Source organism: Pyrenophora tritici-repentis, chromosome 3 (assembly GCF_003171515.1).
Source record: "Pyrenophora tritici-repentis strain M4 chromosome 3, whole genome shotgun sequence".
Lineage (NCBI taxonomy): Eukaryota > Fungi > Ascomycota > Dothideomycetes > Pleosporales > Pleosporaceae > Pyrenophora > Pyrenophora tritici-repentis.
In genome coordinates, this window is record NC_089392.1 from 2,811,335 (window position 1) to 2,830,660 (window position 19,326).

General features: G+C 50.2%; 6 protein-coding genes across 6 annotated transcripts; 3 read left to right on the forward strand and 3 right to left on the reverse strand.

The window, feature by feature from the left end:
• Nucleotides 1-817: 817 nt before the first annotated feature.
• Nucleotides 818-3,337, forward strand: PtrM4_084540 (Dimer-Tnp-hAT domain containing protein; the record flags this gene model as incomplete). The annotated part of the gene is made up of 1 exon (XM_066106639.1): nucleotides 818-3,337. The coding sequence occupies one exon, from the start codon at nucleotides 818-820 to the stop codon at nucleotides 3,335-3,337; it is 2,520 nt and encodes an 839-aa protein (XP_065963577.1).
• Nucleotides 3,338-4,546: 1,209 nt separating this feature from the next.
• On the reverse strand, nucleotides 4,547-6,199 carry PtrM4_084550 (uncharacterized protein; the record flags this gene model as incomplete). The annotated part of the gene is made up of 1 exon (XM_066106640.1): nucleotides 4,547-6,199. One exon carries the CDS (start codon nucleotides 6,197-6,199, stop codon nucleotides 4,547-4,549), a length of 1,653 nt encoding a protein of 550 aa, XP_065963578.1.
• Nucleotides 6,200-7,646: 1,447 nt separating this feature from the next.
• PtrM4_084560 (uncharacterized protein) lies at nucleotides 7,647-8,659 on the forward strand (the record flags this gene model as incomplete). Its single annotated transcript, XM_066106641.1, has 2 exons — nucleotides 7,647-7,877; nucleotides 7,931-8,659. The coding sequence occupies 2 exons, from the start codon at nucleotides 7,647-7,649 to the stop codon at nucleotides 8,657-8,659; spliced, it is 960 nt and encodes a 319-aa protein (XP_065963579.1).
• Nucleotides 8,660-10,195: 1,536 nt separating this feature from the next.
• Nucleotides 10,196-11,230, reverse strand: PtrM4_084570 (Atrophin-1 multi-domain protein; the record flags this gene model as incomplete). Its single annotated transcript, XM_066106642.1, has 1 exon — nucleotides 10,196-11,230. One exon carries the CDS (start codon nucleotides 11,228-11,230, stop codon nucleotides 10,196-10,198), a length of 1,035 nt encoding a protein of 344 aa, XP_065963580.1.
• A 504-nt stretch (nucleotides 11,231-11,734) lies between these two features.
• Nucleotides 11,735-12,067, reverse strand: PtrM4_084580 (uncharacterized protein; the record flags this gene model as incomplete). The annotated part of the gene is made up of 1 exon (XM_001940260.2): nucleotides 11,735-12,067. The coding sequence occupies one exon, from the start codon at nucleotides 12,065-12,067 to the stop codon at nucleotides 11,735-11,737; it is 333 nt and encodes a 110-aa protein (XP_001940295.2).
• Nucleotides 12,068-15,553: 3,486 nt separating this feature from the next.
• On the forward strand, nucleotides 15,554-19,009 carry PtrM4_084590 (Apt, Adenine-guanine phosphoribosyltransferase and related PRPP-binding protein; the record flags this gene model as incomplete). The annotated part of the gene is made up of 1 exon (XM_001940259.1): nucleotides 15,554-19,009. The coding sequence occupies one exon, from the start codon at nucleotides 15,554-15,556 to the stop codon at nucleotides 19,007-19,009; it is 3,456 nt and encodes a 1,151-aa protein (XP_001940294.1).
• Nucleotides 19,010-19,326: the final 317 nt, after the last annotated feature.

The window sequence follows — 19,326 nt, forward strand, 5'->3', positions numbered from 1 at the left end:
CTGCGCACGCATTGAGGCCACAACAAAGCATGTTCGCCGCCACTATACTTAGGCAACCCTCAGCGTGGTTTTGGTGTGACTGCCAATGATTCACGTGCGCCTGTGGCTGAGAGGAGTTTTCTCCGCCATGCAAAGGCATACGGCACTCAGTCTCACGATGTGTTAGTTGATCCCTGTTTGAGATCTGCAAATCCGGAACACTACCTTGTACTGTATGTCCCCTTCACGTGGGAATTGTCATCATATCTGGAGTTCATTTTGCGCCCGCAATGAAACCAAGATCGCAGAGTCAGATTGTAAGTTTGCGCCGAGAGATTTTGCATGATATTGAAGTCAGTGATAGTGAAGGAAAGTGAGCACATTCACACGTGATGTACCGGTGGTACATGTATAGGTGAGCATGCTAATGAGCACACCTGAGATCAATCAAGCTAGCTTGATAGCTTGATTGGAAGATTGATGCCAAGCCAATTCAATCAATCCAGCCAAACCTCATACAAAAACGCAATCAATCCAGCTGAGCTTTTCCGTGAGCTTGATTCAGATTGATAGCTTGATTGCCTTAAGTATATAGTAGATTTCGGTGATGAGGCAGCCCATGAGGCAGCTTAGATAGCTGTAAAAGCTCTATACTGAGCTTTTTTTGGTGTTTTAGTTACGCCGTGTAACATTGAGTAATATCCGATAGCTCCGTGTAACTAGCAGCCAGCGCGTCGTCTCATATAGTATACTCCATCTCCATCTCCATCACCCACAATACTATATACTTTTGGTGTTGCAGATCTATCGCCGTATACCTCACCTCATCGTCGCCCTCATGCCGCCCAAAAAACGCGTCTCTGATAGCGCTCCCTCGCCTAGAAAGCGCGCGCGCGGCACTGCGAGCCAGCCCGTCGCGATCGACTCGCAGTCATATCAATCTCAGCCATCTGCTCTATCTCCGCCGCCTCCATATACACATACTTTCGAGTCGCGATTGCGCGAGTCGCAGCCCGAAGACGCTATCGTCGCGCCCGCCGAGGGCAGTGAGCAAGCTACGCTCGCTCCGTCTTCTGAAGCCGCCGACGACGCTGTAGATGAGGCTTTTGACGCCCATCTCGAAGACAATTATGATGGCATAGATTGGGGTCGCCTTAAGCTGTATACGAAGCCTATCACGACGCACCAACACAAGCGGAGTTGGATCTATCGCCACGGCTATCGCGTCGCTCTTCTCAAAGATCCAACCCGCGTATTCTTCATCTGCCACTGGTGTTTCAAGCACAAGCTCACGGATATTGGTATTGGGATATACAATACAAGCGCAGCAGTCTCGTCAGCCGCGCGCCACCTCAGCGAGCAGAAACCTGGCCATAGGCTAGTAGCACCAGGCAAGACTCCAGTTGCTAGTGTTTACAACGCGCTCACCACTGCGAGAGTCCCTATCTCACAGGCAGTAGCTAATCAGATTAACGGGTTTAGCAAGCAGCGCTTTAGGTTTGCCGCAGTAGACTGGCTCGTCGCGAACAACCACCCCATCTCTGAGTTCGAAACACCAGCTTTTCGACGCCTAATTGCTATCGCCAACCCACTTGCAGAAGCAGCGCTCTGGAAGAACCACAAGAGCGTCTCCCAATACGTCATACGACTGTTTGACTGGCTCAGGCCCCGCGTTGTCCACGAGCTGTCACAATCGCTTAGCAAGATCCATATAAGCTTTGACGGATGGACAACGAAAGGCGGCAAGCGCGGGTTTCTCGGTATCGTCGCCCACTACGTCAACTCAGATGGCAAGCTCCGAGACCTGCCTATCGCGCTGCCTCAGCTCACAGGCGCTCACTCCGGCGATCGATTAGCTGAGGTTGTATTATCAATCTTAGAGCAGTTTAGCATAAGCGAGCGCACACTCGGTTACTTCGTCCTCGACAATGCCTCTAATAACGACACCGCTGTCGCTGCGATTGCCCACGAGCTTAACTTCAATCCTATACACCGACGCCTCCGCTGTGGCCCTCATACGATCAATCTGATTGGGCAGAGACTGCTCTGGGGCAGAGATGCAGACTCATACAACAACGAGGGAGTTGACGAGCTCGCCGACGAGGCAGCGTTTATAAAGGAGTGGCGAAAGCACGGGCCTTTAGGCGTACTTCTCGATATTGTCAACTATATCCACACACCGCAGCAGTACAATCTTTTTGAGAAGGCGCAGCGTACAGCTTACCGTGAGCTACCTCACGACGCAGACGACAAGCTCACGATACTACAGCCAATCAAGCCAGTAGTCACACGCTGGAACTCATACTTCGACTGTTTTGAGCGAGCTATAAAGCTCGCGCCGGCCATCAACGCGTACGCGAACACCCACATACAAAATACAGCAAAAGAGGATATCTACGCCGACTCACAGGGCAAAAATCGGCCTGCTGCTCCACAGTGGATGAGATCAGACGGCCTCACAGCTGCCGATTGGGCTGTTGTTACCGACTATATAGAGGTTCTTAGGCCACTTAAAGAGTGTACAAAGCGCTTTGAGGGACGTGGCGAGTATAGCTTTGGCGCGATCGCTGAGGTGATCCCAACGTTTGAGTTTCTACTCACTCAATTAGAAGCTCGCCTCCTCTACTACGATTGCGTAGTCCATGACGCTCACGACGAGGCACCCGAAGATCACCTTCCTATTAATCTACGCGCAGCGCTACTTAAGGCGAACGAGTACTACGCTAAACTCGACGACTCGCCAGCTTACTACGCTGCTACAATACTCCATCCTCGCTACAAACACTACTGCGATCAAGCGTGGGCTGAGAAGCCTGACTGGCTGGCGCTTAATAATCTTAATTTCCAGGCACTGTGGGCGGATTACAAGTCGCTGCCGTTACCGAGGCCTTGCTACACACGCGCACCGAAGAAACCGAGCAATATTGACGACGCGATTGACGGCATTATTGATCCCACACGCGGCAATACTAAGGAGGATGAGTATGAGCAGTGGAAGCGCGAGCCAATCGTTGGCAAGGGCACCGATCCTATACAATACTGGTTCGGGCTGCGCGATCAATATCCCAACCTTAGTAAGATGGCGCTTACTATACTCTCTATACCCGCTTCAAGCTGTGAGTGTGAGCGCGTCTTCAGTGAGCTCGGAGATCTACTAGAGCCTCGCCGACGCTGTATATCACCTGAGCTACTAGCAGCACTACACTCAGTACGACGATGGAGACGGGCAGGTTTTGGTGGCGGCGACAACGACGATATGGGCCAATCAAAGCTTACCGACGAGCAGATGGACGTTTTGTACGAGCTTAGCAAGTGGGTGGGCGAAGACGACGATCTAGATACATGGGACGACGGCTGAGACTCAACACCAAAAAATATATACAACTTTCCTATTTGGGAATCAAGCACCCAAGCTACCAATCAAGCTAACAACTTTCCGCCAAGCCAATTCAATCAATCCAGCCAAATCTCATACAAACAGCCAATCAATCAAGCCGGGGGCTGTCAGCTTGCTTGATTGATTGATCTCAGGTGTGCTAATGAGGATCACCTGGGTGACAGATATCTGCCAACTAGTATACCTACAAAAGTCACTGTAGGCGCCAGAAATGCCTATCAGTAATAGAATACTGGGGTTCACCCACACTGTCGCTGTCAAGTATTGTGTGTCACCCATATGGACGTTTTTGGAACGTGACGTCAGTGTTGGTGGCAGGTGGGGGCGAAGCGAGTCGAGCGGTTCCGCTGCGTCTACCCCGCATTGAAAAAATTCCGACATCCGCCTGGTTGTCACAATACCTACACACCAGCATTTTAGCACCATCAAAATTCAGGATATTTATAAAAGTAGTTTAAATCATTTCATCACAACAGGGCTCGGTGGTGTAGTTGGTTATCACGTCAGTCTAACATGCAGTTAGATCCACTGAAGGTCCCGAGTTCAAACCTCGGCTGAGTCATGAAAGCCGGAGCTCGTAAGAGCTTCATTCTTTTTTTTGCTATTTTTTGCAAAAATGAATTGATCATGCACCCTGAACGCGGAGACCAAGGAGGCCACCTGGGGGACACCTAGGTGTCATGAGATACTTGACATACTAGTGTACAAAGACGACTGTAGTCGCCAGACATGTTATTAATTGCTGTTTACCCACACTGTCAAGTATTTTTATGACACCTAGGTGGTGACATGAAACCTTAATACTTGACAGCGACAGTATGGATGAACATACATGGGCAGCTTAACGCGTTTGCGTAAAACGTTTTAGCTTAAAACGTTTTAAAACGCTTTAACAGCTTAAACTGTTCACGCGTTTAAGAAAATCCTTAAACGCGTGAACGATTTAAAAACGCTATAAGAGGCTTGGCGCCAAGCACCCCACCTTTGCATCTCAAAAACTCTGCAACCACTCCCCACTAACCTGAAATCTCAACAAATCCATTATCTATAACATGATCCATGGGCGAGCGGCGCACACGGGCGAGCGGCGCACCCCACCAACTTTTGCAACTTTAAAGCGATGCATCTCAACAACGCGATAATATTATTGCTAGATATTGATACAGTAGATTACTCTATATTAATAGTATCAGTCTTGCATGTGCGCGAGTTGTGCCCAGTCTCCTTGCACCTAGTGCAGCGCCTTTGAGCCCGCTGGCTGAGGCCTGATCGCGCTCCTCCTTGACGCTCTTCATGAGCAATCTGCTGGTCAGCCTCATTTTGAGCCAGTATATCCTCTCCAGCTCCCTTTGTGAGTACTCCATGCTTCTGTATACGCCTTTTAGAGCGCCGCCTACGCTCTGAGGCTGCGCTATTGGCCTTCTCAAGACTAGAGATCCGATCGCGCATCAGCTCAGCAGAGAGCATCATCACCTCGGCGCCCTTCTTTAGCTGGTCAATCGCCATAATAATTGAAGCTGGTGATGAGCTCTTGTGCTGGCGCACGCGCTCACGTATTAGGCTTGACTGAGCCTCAAGCTCACGCGCGTTGCTCGGCGTTTGAGCTACCCAGGGAGCCTCTGGCAGAGCTGCTGGAGGAGTAGGTGTACGCAGTTGTACATCTACCTTTGATAGAACAGCCTCTGGTTGTAGAGGAACAAGGCCTGCGCCGCGGAAGGCTGAGCAGATATTGGCTGGCGTGAACGCTTGATCAAATGCTGCCTTGAACGCTGGCAGAAACTCTAGCTTGGTGATGTGGTTGATGTGGTTGCGCATAAGGCTCTCCACCTCACGGCTGTACGCGCGCTTCAATGGCGAGAAGCAGCCAACATCAAGTGGCTGGAGTAGGTGAGATGAGTGAGGAGGCATACAGAGCGTATGGATATTGTTCTCCTTGCAGAGCTCCTGGAACTCTAGAGATTGGTGGCTCTTATGGCCATCAATAATAAGCAGGCGACGCGCGCCTACACTACGAGCCTGCGTGTGAGCGTTGAAGTGCTTTAGCCACTCAACTCCAAGCTCATTATTCGTCCAGCCATTATCGCTGACTGCGATCGCCCAGTCGCGTGGGATCTCAGCTTCCTTATACCAGGCTGATAGGTAGTACTGGCCAGCGAAGATGAGGAACGGTGGGACTGACCAGCCAGCAGCGCTGATAGCAGCGATCAGCGTTACCCACTCGCGATTGCCTGGCTGAATACTCTTCGGCCTGCCTCTCCTCTCTGCTCCTGTTATAACTAGCTGCGTTGTAATCTTGCCCATCATAAAGCCAGCTTCATCAAAGTTGTAGACGTCCTCATCGCAGATACCTAGCTCAGCCTTTGTCTCTTCTACAAGCTTAAACCACCTCTTTATTAATGTTGCATCCTCACAAAGAGCTCTCTGCCTATCGTACGCTTGGTTGAAACACGTCCGAAGACTGTCTGTACGCTTAACAAAGGTAGATGGCCAGTTGACTCCAACCTGCTCTCCACCACGCGCAGCCAGCAGCTTATCAGCCATATCACGTACAGCTGTGTAGGTAGGCGCAAATCCACGCAGATCTAGCTGAAGTATATAGCTAATAATCACCTCCTCTTCTCTCTGGGTAAGCTTCCTTGAGTTGGGCGGGCAATCGCGTCGGGCAGGTATACCAGCGCGTCGGCGGCGGAGCGTTGTTTCGGCTACGTTGTAGACTACTGCAGCAGTACGGGTACCTTGGATCTGGTGCGCATTAATAGATGAGATAGCAAGCTGAATATCTGCTTCATTTGATAGTAATTGAGTAGCGCTGCGTTGAGCCATTGTAGATTAAGATCAGTAAGGTGAGTAAAGTTGGTGGGGTGCGCCGCTCGCCCGTGTGCGCCGCTCGCCCATGGATCATGTTAGCATCTATTATCGTTATGTCATCGAATACCTTGTCAGCAAGTGCGATATCAACGCCACCGTCGCGAAGACCCGCAACGCCGCCACACTTTGACGCTGTTATACGAACCGAAACTGTCTGTAACACCAGCAATGCAAAGCGCCAGCGTTTGAAAAAGCAGTATGTGTGCAAACGCTGTCGCTCATGGTTTAGCAGTCACCGAGTAAACTCTATCCACCATGTTCTAGCATATCATACAACGTCAGAGTCTTCTCAGCCCTCGCAAACTTCTTCTTCGTCGTCGCAACCAGCTATCACTTCAGTGTTTAGGACTGTCTCTGATCAGACAATTATCCGCAACGCCTTCAATGAACAAGGGTATCGCGATGCGCTTGTCGGTCTTCTGACTCGACGTCGAATAGCCTTTTCATCAATCGAATGGTCTGAAATGAGGGATCTAGCGCTTGCTTGCAATCCATTTATTGAAGACCAGCTTATCACAAGTCGACGTACAGCCGTACGTCTTATCGCCTCGAATTATCAGCTTTATAAAGGCCATGTAATTAAAGGCAGCTTATCGACGGCTGTGAGTCCTATCCACATATCAACAGATCTCTGGACATCACCGTTCCGTTCATCTCTCCTTGCTGTATGCGCACAGTGGGTCGATCACGAATATAAGCTTCAGAAGGCTCTTTTAGGACTGCCAGAATGTCGTTACAGCCACTCTGGAGAACAGCAAGCACACTTACTTCTTCAAACCCTCGAGGAATATGGGATACAGTCTAGAGTTGGCTGGCATACGGGTGATAACGCAACATCTAACGATACCTGTTTGGAGCATCTTGAAACCCTCCTTCGAACTAAGCACAACGTAAGCATGGCTTTTAATATAAAAATCGGCCTTCGCTGCTTAAGTTACGCGATGGTGCTAATATTAACAAGGTTAAATTTACTGCTAAAGAGCGCCGTATCCGATGTATCGGTCATATTATCAATTTATCCTTGCAGGCATTCCTGCTTGCATCCTCTAAGGAGGCTCTTACCGCTGCTCTCGACGCCGTAACGGATGTTATGGGGGAAGAGCTTCTCGCAGAGTTTTCAAGCGTTCTTACTTCTCGACAGAGAAACCCTAGAGCCCAAGCCCAAGCTGTTCCACAAACCTCACAGAGACAAAGGTTGTCTCGCCGAAGACGCAGCGTTGATAGCCATGGGTCTGTTGATGAGGACTTTTGTGGTATTGAGAACATCTCTACACTACGCAAATTACATCAACTATGTGTCTGGCTGCGCAACTCAAGTATACATGCAGCAGAGTGGGATCGCAAGGTAGGCCTCCGCTTAGGGATTGACAATCAGACTCGGTGGTCTTCATGGTACTCAGTTATGGATCGGGCTATTAAGAAGATGGCTGCAATTAAGGTCTTTATGCACGATAACGAGAAACACCTTAACGAGATCCGTCTTACTTCTGACGACTGGGATATACTACAAAAAGCACATACATTTTTACAACCATTTGCATCAGCAACGCTATACGCGGAGGGAGATAAATCGTCTATCTCTCAATCTCTTTTGATTATGGACTCTCTTTTAGTCCACTATGAGCAGCAAAAGGTAAGCATTAACGTGTTATCCGAACTTTAAGTCTTCGGTTAACAGCTTTATAGATACATTACTCTAAAGATGAAAATGAGGACCTTCGCATGGTTCGATCGATCGAGATGGGCTGGTTCGTACTTGAGAAGTACTACAACATGACTGATCAGGTTCCGGTGTACGCTTCCGCTATTCTTCTAAATCCCGCAAGTAGAGCAGCATATCTCAAGAAGAACTGGCCAGCCGAATGGTACGAACCAGCTATTAACGCTGCTCAAAACTTTTGGGTGAATGAGTTTAAGGACGCTTTGCCTTTAGCTAGCCCTACAGCTTCTCAACAAATGGCTCCTCCTTTAAAGCAACGCGGTGCCGTTCTCGATCAGATTCTACAACAGATGTCAGTTGCGGCGGCAGATCAATCAAACAGCGACGATCTTAAAATTTTCGCAGAAAGTCCAGTAATACAAATCGACTGTAGCCCTCTTGAATGGTGGTGCCGATCGGAGCAACGGCAGCGCTACCCTAGGCTAAGCAACATGGCTATCTCTATTCTTTCTATCGCTGCAGAGTCGTCCGAGCCAGAGAGAACATTCTCAGGTGCAAGAAGAACCTGTTCATGGGATCGGTCGAGGCTCACTTGCGACAACATTGAGAAGATCGAGTGCATTGGCAGTTGGCTTAGGGAAGGCCACATAAAACCGTGTTCTCTCAACGGAATGGGTCTACCAATGGAACCAGAGCAAGATGACGAAGCAGAGATGATAAGGGATGAGGTAGAGGAGATTCTAGAATGGACATAACCCGGTCTTGGCATGATGTATCTTATATCGTTTTTGTATCGTTTATATCGTTAAACGCTTTAACGTTATAAGGATTTTTGCTTAAACGCGTTAACGTTTTAAGGTTTGCCAAAACGATTTAAAAACGATTTGCCCATGTATGTGGATGAACCCCTCTATGTCATTTCTAATAGGTATATCTAGCGCCTACGATAATTCTGGTATACTAGCGTGTCAAGTATTTCATTTCATGTTCATGTCACCCAGGTGAGACTTTCTTTTGGCGGGATGAATCGAACGAAGCATTGGCTGTTTCCTTTTTTAGAGATCCACCCACACGATCTGAAGAACGCAGCACGGTCGATGACACAGCCAAGCCTTTCCCGGATTTGACAAATAGCCTTTTTTGTAACGACAATGAAGCGGATGAACGAAGTTGTGTTGCGGCTAAGGCGACAAAAGCTATAATTGATTGTAAACAGTAAAATGTGTTTTGCATGAGAACGTGGTTGACACGTTAACTTAGTGTCTCTTCCTAATGTCGCGTCTCTCGTACGAATCCCATAGCCGTAACAGATCCACAAAGCTCAACCGACGAAAAGACCGAGAAAATTTGCTATCCCGTATAGCGATATTATTGTCGCTGTTTCAGTGCATTTTCGAGTGATTCTGAGATAGATTTGCTGTGTTCAGAATATTATTCGTGGTTTGCGGACATGCGCAAATATATGACAAATTGTGTCAATAATACAGGCAAAAGAAAGAAAGCTCCCAAGATGACGAGTAACGACATAATTCGTCTACCGGCGTCTTCTTGACTCACTGACACAAAACATCGCACAACGCCAGTTCGAGCAAACCCCACATACTTCTACTTAGTGCACCTTTATCCCTCTTCTCCACAGCTGGCTGTGGAGATGTAACTAAGAACTAAAGAGAGATCTAGAAGATCTATAATAATTACAGGACCAGATTATACACAATCTCTTGAAAGAGTACTTAATCTTTGTTTAGCAATTAGTGAAATTCAAATGCCGGATTCAACGACATAAGTTTTTTAGGGCACAACGAAGAAACAGATAGAGTACTTCCACCAAAGAGTTTCTAGATGCTCTAGGAGCTCAACCTCGTAGACTGATAAATGAAACGATGTGCACTTATGAGTCAGAGAAGATTAAAAGCAAGTAGGTGATAATTTATATACGTGCTACAGCGTGTATATAGAGGCGTAAATATAAAGAAAGAAGTTATCAAAGTTCTATCGTCGCAAAAGACTCGGCCACGTCGTTTCTCGTGAACCGGATAAAATACATCAAAACATCACAAGCATTAGTCAAATGAAGATGGTGCTTACAGTAAACTTCTTGCAAAAGTACTTCTATTTCTATTTCTATCTTTAAATCAAGTATCTTGCCAACTAGCCCAGGAGATCCAATCGACAATGGTGCTCTACCGTAAAGTCGTGGTTTGTTGAGATAGGTAATAATGGAAAGATGCTTGTAGTTCGCCCGAGTGGAAATGAGTGGACACACTCGTGCTTTACATGGTTGATAATACCTATGCGTGTCCAGCGGCGGCAGAGCCGGCATTCTCAGCTCCAGCATCTGCATTCGCGGCTCCACCCTTTCCCATTCCACCTTGTGCACCACCGGCTGCTGCAGCTCCACTGTTAGCTGCACCAGAGTCAGCAGCGCCTCCAGCATCTCCTCCAGCAGCGCCTCCAGCGGCGGCACCACCTTCTGCACCAGCACCGGCTCCAGCTCCAGCTCCATTGTTCTTGCCCTTACCAGCTCCCTTGCCAGCTGCATTAGGAGCGCCAGCGTCGGCAGCGCCTCCAGCATCTCCCCCAGCGGCGGCGCCAGCTTCGGCACCGGCACCAGCAGCAGCCCCGTTGTTCTTGCCCTTTCCAGCCCCTTTGCCAGCTGCATTAGCAGCGCCTCCAGCAGCGTCGGCACCGCCAGCTCCAGCTTCGGCTCCAGCTTCGGCACCACCAGCAGCAGCTCCGTTGTTTTTGCCCTTGCCAGCTTCTTTGCCAGCTGCATTAGCAGCACCAGCGTCGGCACCGCCAGCACCAGCGTCGGCACCGCCAGCTCCAGCTTCGGCACCGCCAGCAGCAGCTCCATTGTTTTTGCCCTTGCCAGCTCCTTTGCCAGCTGCGTTAGCAGCATCTCCAGCTCCAGCTCCAGCTCCACCAGCAGCTGCTCCGTTGTCTTTGCCCTTGCCCTTGCCTGCAGCAGCTCCGCCCATGGCAGCATCTCCGGCTCCAGCTTCAGCTCCACCAGCAGCGGCATTTCCGGCTCCAGCTCCAGCTCCACCAGCAGCGGCTCCGTTGTTTTTGCCCTTGCCCTTGCCTGCAGCAGCTCCGCCCATGGCAGCATCTCCGGCTCCAGCTTCAGCTCCACCAGCAGTGGCATTTCCGGCTCCAGCTCCAGCTCCACCAGCAGCGGCTCCGTTGTTTTTGCCCTTGCCCTTGCCTGCAGCAGCTCCGCCCATGGCAGCATCTCCGGCTCCAGCTTCAGCTCCACCAGCAGCGGCATTTCCGGCTCCAGCCCCAGCTTCGGCTCCAGCTCCGCCAGCAGCGGCTCCGCCCATGGCAGGTGCAGTGGCGTTAGCAGCACCAGCAGCGGCATCTCCGGCTCCAGCCCCAGCTTCGGCACCGCCAGCAGCAGCTCCGTTGTTCTTGCCCTTGCCCTTGCCCTTGCCCATAGCAGCTCCGCCCATGGCAGCATCTCCGGCTCCAGCTTCAGCTCCACCAGCAGCGGCATTTCCGGCTCCAGCCCCAGCTTCGGCTCCAGCTCCGCCAGCAGCGGCTCCGCCCATGGCAGGTGCAGTGGCATTGGCAGTTCCAGCATTGTTGGCTGCATTATTGGCGGCTCCCTCATTGTTTGCACCTCCAGCGTTGGCAGCTCCGCCATTCGCCTTTTCACCCTTCTGAGCGCCGGCGGCGGCGGCAGCGCCGTTGGCAGCTCCAGCATTGCCGTTGGCGTTGGCAGCCTCTCCAGCGGCTGCAGCACCACCGGCGGCGGCGGCATCACCACCAGCAGCACCAGCAGCACCTCCGGCAGCAGCGTCGCAAGCAGCTATGTCTGTGTTAGTTCAAATCGCAGTGAATGATGTTGGTATCAACTTACTCTTCTGTGCTGTGCACTGATCCACTGTCAATGTCGCATCACCACCATTTGCCGCGTTGGAGCAGCCATTGAACTGTTGATCACAGCTCCTCGCTACCGCAGCAGCCTCCTTCACAAATGTGTCACCCTTGACTTCAAAGCCACGGGTAGCATCGCCAGTGGCAGTGACGGGGGTGGCTGCGATACCGCCAAGAGCACCTGTGAAAGTTTGGACGTTACCACCAGCCTGACGACGATAGACAGCCGGCGCGCTGAAAGCGGAGCCAATAAGGGAAGCGGTGATCAGGGAGTATCTCATCTTGAAAATGGGTTGAAAAGATGAATGTAAGGGTGAAGACACCTGCTTCGTTGAGAAGAAAAGTTGGTAAGGGATTATAAAATGAGTGACCAGACTCGACAGAATAGATGCGAGATTGGAGACTGGATAACTTGGTAGTTGTTGATGATGGTAAGATATGATAAGGTGATGGTGCCTGGATACTTATACCGCGACCTGAGGTTCAAGCTCGCAATGAAGCTGCTTAGTCTGTACGCTTTGTTAGCAACCGTCCAACAGGCGTGTGCGACGCGCCGCGTGGTCCGATACTATTACGGAAGGCATCTTGGTAGATGAAACCACTGACAGCTGCCAGAACCGCCGAACATGCTTGTGACATTTCTCGAAGCCTCTCCCAACTCTTCAGCATGATGGACGATCATCTGGGGTATCGTTGGATGTGCTTCGCCCAAACAGGTTTGAGCGAATGGTATCGTCGCTCGTTGTAAACATTTAGTCCTGATCATTGTTTGAGAATCCTTTTCAGAATCGCATGAAGATGGTTTCGATTACGCGTGACGTTTCGTGTGCGCCCGTGAACGACCGAGGTCGATGGCATGTAAATTCCCAATACTTCTCAGCGATGCTTTGCGCAGTAGAGAACTCCCACTGAATAAGGTTGTTGTAAACCACGAGATGAAGTCCCTGGGTATTTTCCTGTATCACAGTGTATAAGATTCGTGTTGTATAGTCATATCGACAGATTCTCTGCGGACTCGGAGAGCTTGCGTAAGCCGGGATCCCTGTAGCAATCAAGCGCATCCTGATACAATTGGTGAAAGAGCTCCTGGCTGGCCGCAATGCCTTGCATAATTAACCAATGGCCTTCTTGGGAGTGATGACAGCAGGTACTAAGAATATTGAGAGGCTGATCAAACGCATGATGCCATGGCTTGCCGTGCCTCAAGCGATCGCGGGCGATCGTTTGCCTAGGTTTGCGGATTCCGGGCTTTCGAGCAGAGAAACCGGCAAGGCATGCGTGAAAAGGGCCGCCAGAGGTCGATACTATGAGACTGAATGAAGCAAGCATGTGACGAGAGATTGCTACGTTGGATGCGAGTGGTACGTAAACAGTCGATGGCTGGTGTAGAAGCGACGGGTTGAAAGCACAAGACGTGGCCCATGCATGCCAAGCCCTCCCCGCGTCCTGGTTTCCGTCTCCACCAGCTGACGTTTTTCTCCTCACCCGCTCGTGCCAGATGCTGTTAATTGGAATTGTCTCACACTGTTTGGAACAATCACGCTTATGATGCCCGCATAATGGCAGATCGTCAATAGTGACCGTATATTGTTCCCTCTAGCACCTATAACGCGTCTGTGTACCTGTCTTCTCCTTTATGCATTTCCTATCTTAGAAACAACTAGGGACAAGTGGTCAGATTGCTCATGCAACTCCGACTCTTGGCATAGGATGTCCTACTGGTCCGTCTCCATCATGCCCGTGTTTCGCAATCAGTGTATTCCACGGCATACCAGCACTCAACCTGACTCATCATCTCTCCCTACCATAGATGGCCTAAACTCGAATAAGCGAGGAATTCCTGAAGTTCAACCTTCATATCCGACAACGTGGACTAACAATCTATAATACGCTGCACACAAACAATGGAGGTTGGAAGGATATCTCAATTACGTTATGTATTACCTGGTATCGAGAAGTGTGTAGTCATCATAGCTTTTTAGGAGATCTAAATTGGTGAACTTAGATTTTACGGGAAAAATAAGATTGTGAACTTGTGAACATAGTGAGCAAGCGTCCACGCCGTGTATACATGGATGCCGCTTACCTGATTGCGTCATCAAAGGGGATTCCGCCAACAATTTGGTTTCCTTGATGACATATTGCTGCAAAAGTCAAAGTATCTATTAGCAAATCAAAGCACAGCAAAAGCGTATACTCACAGTCACGATTAATGGATTGCTGTTTAATGATCGTGACGGTGGTAGAGAAGGCAGATGAGGAGACGGCAGAGGTACTAGCGGAAGATCAGGTATGGCTGCTACCACTAGGATCGGATTCCCCGCTGCATCGCGTCGAAGGGGCTATGTCTAATCGCATGTCGTACAACATCCCGCTCACATGGATATATCGGTATGATATCACGCCCTGGTGGCAACCCTGGTAGAGCTACCGCGCCTCAGTGAGCTTCATAATAAGCTACGATTTCACCATCGCCTTCCAATATGGTATCAATAGTGGTTTCAACTATGCGAGCGTTCAATATAGTCTGTGTATATTCCGGAAAGCATGGGTGTCGCGGCGGAAGTATGGTTTGTGTTGAGACAAAAAGTGGACACTCTTTGCCACTGCGTTGATTGGTATAGATACCTTTCTAACAGTTTGCCTGTTTTCCATTGGGGAACATTTGGATTCTCTTGTACCATGATCGGAAAAGAGGAAGACGTTAAGACTGATTGTATGGTAGCTTGCAACTTGAGAGAGAATTAAAGATTATGGATATTGTAGGCTGCCAGATCGCACATGGAGCCAAGGCATACTAGAACTTCTACAAAGAGGACGTATGGTGATGGAAACCCGGCGGTGATACTTATCAAAGCGAATCTTGAAACTCATCATGTCTAGCACAGAATAATGCAAATCGTTTCATGCCAGAATACGATTGTTTTTCCAAGTGGCAGAGGTCTGTATATAGCGAGGCAACGTTGAAGGATCGATCATGGTGCGCTCGCGAAGCGTCAAAAGGGTCCAGAGAGCATGCAAAGATGCATCGGTGACAAAAGGAGTTCATAAGGTCTCGATACATCAATAATATGCGTCTCTCTAGCCTTGGAGTTTCCTGTCTCAACAAGGATCGGTACGCGTTGTAGATGGAGGTGGAACTGAGCCGTGACGCGTGACATCATCGTGTCTCATATCACTGCTTATTAAGCAGCCTAGCGCGTACTCTCAGCCTCGGCCACGCTTTCATCCGACCGTTCATCCCCCACATGCACACCTCTAATCCTAGCGTCTCACGGTTGGCCCAGTACTTGATACGAGATACGGGCATAGAAAAGCCACGCCTACCCCTACAATCACACCATAAATGACGCAGCACGGACTCAACCACTCAATGGAGCCGACCTCGCATACCGTTCATGTCGCTACAGCGTTATCTACCATTGCTGCGCCGCATAATAAAAAAATGCTTGATTGTGATTGCTCGTGAAAAGAGGCCTACCAGTGCCAATATGTAAAGCTGGCAAGGCTATGCGTTGCTTGCAGCGAAGGACCTCCAACGACAAATCAAAACAGACGAGGCCACGACATCGATGTGAAAGCGTGTTTGCCTGATAAAAATCGTTCACCGGTCCGTTGCAAACGGTTGTAGCAAACGGAATGCTTCTCTGATTGGTGCCCTCAGATATGATCACACCAAGGCAGTTCTGTGTCATTCTAGCTCTCTGTGAACCACTCCTCGTTAGCATCCAGTTTGGTACGAGCTTACACCACCCCATCCCGCCATAATGGCCACTCTCGAGACGCTACAGCGAGCGCTACTCAAGTCAGCAAGCGAATTCACACCGGCAGACTCCCCTAGACAAGCTTTATCGGACGAGCAGTATGCCACCGGCTTCTCCGTCTTCTCCCAAGAGCCCGGGCGCTCAACATACAGCGAATTCATCATACCCGAGCTATCCTACCTCCTAGCGCCTCTCCATGATACTGAACCCGAAACACGCATCTCGGTGCTGGAGATAGGACCGGGCCCAAAAAGTGTTTTTGGTGATCTTCCTCAGAGCTTGCGACGCAAGATCGAAACCTATACTGCTTTCGAGCCCAATGCGGTCTTTGCGATACAGCTGGAAGATTGGCTCAAGGGTAGTGGTGGGATCGAAAACAAAGCTCCACTTCCCGGTCTCAAACGGGTTGCTGTCCATCCTGTTGAGTTTTCCGATGTTAGCGATACAGAGAAAGACTATCGGCTCAAAAAGTATGACATTGTTCTGTTTTGCCACAGCATGTACGGCATGAAACCGAAGAACAGTTTCATTGGAAGCGCTCTGGGGATGCTTGTTGAAGGGGGGATAGTAGCGGTTTTTCATCGGGATGGCGCCCTACATATCGAGGGCTTAGTATGCCATTACACGGTTTCATTCCCTACTGGAGTTGTCGGCGTTCCAGACCGATACAAAGACTTGAACCAGTTCGCGTCTTTCGTGGCTGGGTTCGGCATGCAAGACGAGATGGCGAATACCGCAGTTCAAGCGCAGTGGAGAGCACTATGCCGTTCGATGGGTCGTCGGGACGGAGCATACCCAGAGTACCTTATTTTCAGCGCACCCGAGGTCATGACAGTATTTAATGAACACGCCGACAGTTTGCCAGAGTTGATGTGGCAAGTACCGCAAGGTCGGAAGATAGTCAAGAACAAAGAGGCTTGTCTGCACAGTCCGGCTTATGTTGCTCGACCAAGGGATGTCAAAGACGTTCAAATTTGCGTTCGGTGGGCGCTACAATATAACGTCGGCTTGACCGTTATCGGGGGAGGCCATAGCACGCACTGTCTCAGGCCTAACGTTGTGGCGATCGATATGAGCGGTTTCGACTCGGTACACATCCTGAGAGCCGTTGGAGACGAAGGCAAGCCAGATCCTATCTCTAATTCATTCGTCATCGCAGGGACTGGGTGCAAGACTGATGGTCTCATAAGCCAAGCCATGTGCGAAGGTTTGACAGTGCCTCTGGGATCGCGCCCAAGCGTCGGTGCAGGTTTATGGCTACAAGGAGGCATAGGACACCTTACCAGGCTCCATGGACTAACTTGCGACATCATCGTCGGTGCTGTCATGGTCAGCGTTAAATCTGGCGAAGTCTTCTATATTGGTAATGTGCCAGAACAACATCGGCCACCTGGCGCCTTTCTTCCCACGGACGAAGCCGATATCCTTTGGGCGATAAGAGGTGCTGGAACAAACATGGGGATCGTGACGAGCGTTACGTTCAAGGCTTTCCCTGCTCTACAATACCTGACAAGGAACTGGGTGCTACCACTCAACGATGAGATCGACGCACGGAAACGACTCAATCAGTTCGACAAAATAATCGCTGGACGACTGGGGCGATCTGAACGCCACTGTTCAGCAGATGCGTATCTGTACCATGAGGCTGGTCAATTGAGACTTGGAATGACCACATTCGAGCTAGTGGAGCCTTCTTTCAATGTTTCAGCTATCAGACATGAACCCATGGGAGAAATCTGGGGGCCGGTGACGGAGTCTAAAGTCGTTGATGGTTTGGAATTGTTCGAGGAAGAGATGTACATGTCTGGGATGCATGGCGGGCATGGTGGCGGCAAGACTTCTTCGTTCAAACGTTGCATACTCATGAAGGATATCTCGGAAGAGGGCATTGCTGCCCGCTTGATATCTGCTGTGGAAACTCGTCCGTCGCCGCTATGTTACCTCCACTTACTACATGGAGGTGGAGCGGTTCGCGATCTCGCAGCCACTGCTGTTGCCTTTGGATGTCGCACGTGGAGTTTCGCATGCGTCATCACCGGCGTTTGGCCACGCGATGAAGATGGCACTGCACTTGCTAACGCTTGTGTGCAGTGGGTATACGATCTTGCAAAGGACTTGTTGCCCTTCAGCAGCGGAGCTTACGGAGTTGATCTCGGACCGGATCCCAGAGATGCCGAACTCGCGGTCAGAGCCTTCGGACCAAACGGATCGCGACTAGGTCGTCTGAAACGTGATATGGATCCGCATGGGATGCTAGCGTATGCCTGTCCGTTACCTAAAGCACCACCACCCAAGCTTGTCGTCCTTGTCACTGGCGAGAGTTGCGCTGGAAAAGACCACTGCGCACATATATGGGCCTCCCTGTTCTTGCAACACCGGAACAATACGGAGTTCTCTGCCCAAGGCCCGAATTCGCGCGTTATGAGCATCAGTGATGCCACGAAGCGTGAGTATGCAGCGGCTGTTGGGGCTGATTTCGATCGCCTGCTGGAAGATCGTGCCTACAAGGAAGAGCACCGCGCACCATTGACAGAATTCTTTCAGCAACAGGTGCAGAAACGACCTCAACTACCCGAAGAGCATTTCTCGAGCACCGTACGCGATGCCACAGCCGCAGATGTTGATGTGCTGTTCATTACGGGTATGAGAGACAAGGCACCTGTCGCATCCTTTGCTCACCTGGTGCCCGAGAGCAGACTGGTTGAGATTCGTGTAGAAGCCAAGGAGCACACGAGAATTGAACGTGGAGCGGATACCAGCAAGTCCAGTATGAAGGAGCTGGAGCATCGGCCTAGCCTGATCTTCCAGAACGACAAGTCTGCAAATGAGCCTGCCGAAAGCTTCGCCAGATCCAATCTCATACCTTTGATTCACGATGACTTGCAGCAACTTGCAGACATGGTACGCTCAATACCCAGCTTCCCAACCCCAGGTATCGAGTTTCGCCACGTGCTTGACATCGCTCAGCAGCAGGGTGGGATGCGTCGATGTGTATCCTTATTGCAGACTCTGTTTTCTGGTAATTGGGACAAAGTCAAAGCCATCGTGAGCGTCGGAGTAGGTAGCCTCGTCTTTGCGTCTTCTTTGACCGAACGGGTTGACAAGCCTCTCGTTCTGGTTCGCGAAGAAGGGAAGCTTCCACCACCGACCATATATACGTGCAAGCCACGATCTCACATCTCTTTTGTGTCGTCTTCGAAGCAGAAGGTTACGCGTATCGAGATGGAGCGAGACGCCGTCCCCGTTGGCGCATCTGTTGTCGTGGTGGACGATGTACTAGCAACAGGTGAGACGCTTTGCGCGGTGTTGCAATTATTGGTTAAAGCCGGCGTTGCTCTTGAGGATGTTAGTGTGATGGTCGTTGCGGAGTTCCCGGTTCATCGCGGTCGCGCGTTACTGTATGAGCGCGGATATGGTAAGGTGAATGTGCAGAGTCTATTGGTGTTTAACGGAGTCTAGGTGGTTAGCTGGACAGCTACATCACTAGATCAGCGAGAAGAGCTTCTTAAATAGAGTTCCGGTCGCAAAGTACCTCTATCAGAGGTTTGGGTGGTCTGAGACTTGGCAACGTGATGGAAGGCGCGGCGGGAAACACGGGCCATGCCATGACATCATCGTAGATTTCCAGGCGCAGATGAGGCTATCTAAGAATTAAAGAATCGAGAATATCGAGAATTGAATGACTAGTTCAAATCCACTAATCTGGCTTGGATGTTTAGCCTATCTCGTGCTGTGGACTAGTCACTTGGTTCTGATGACGATTTCCAACTGTACCT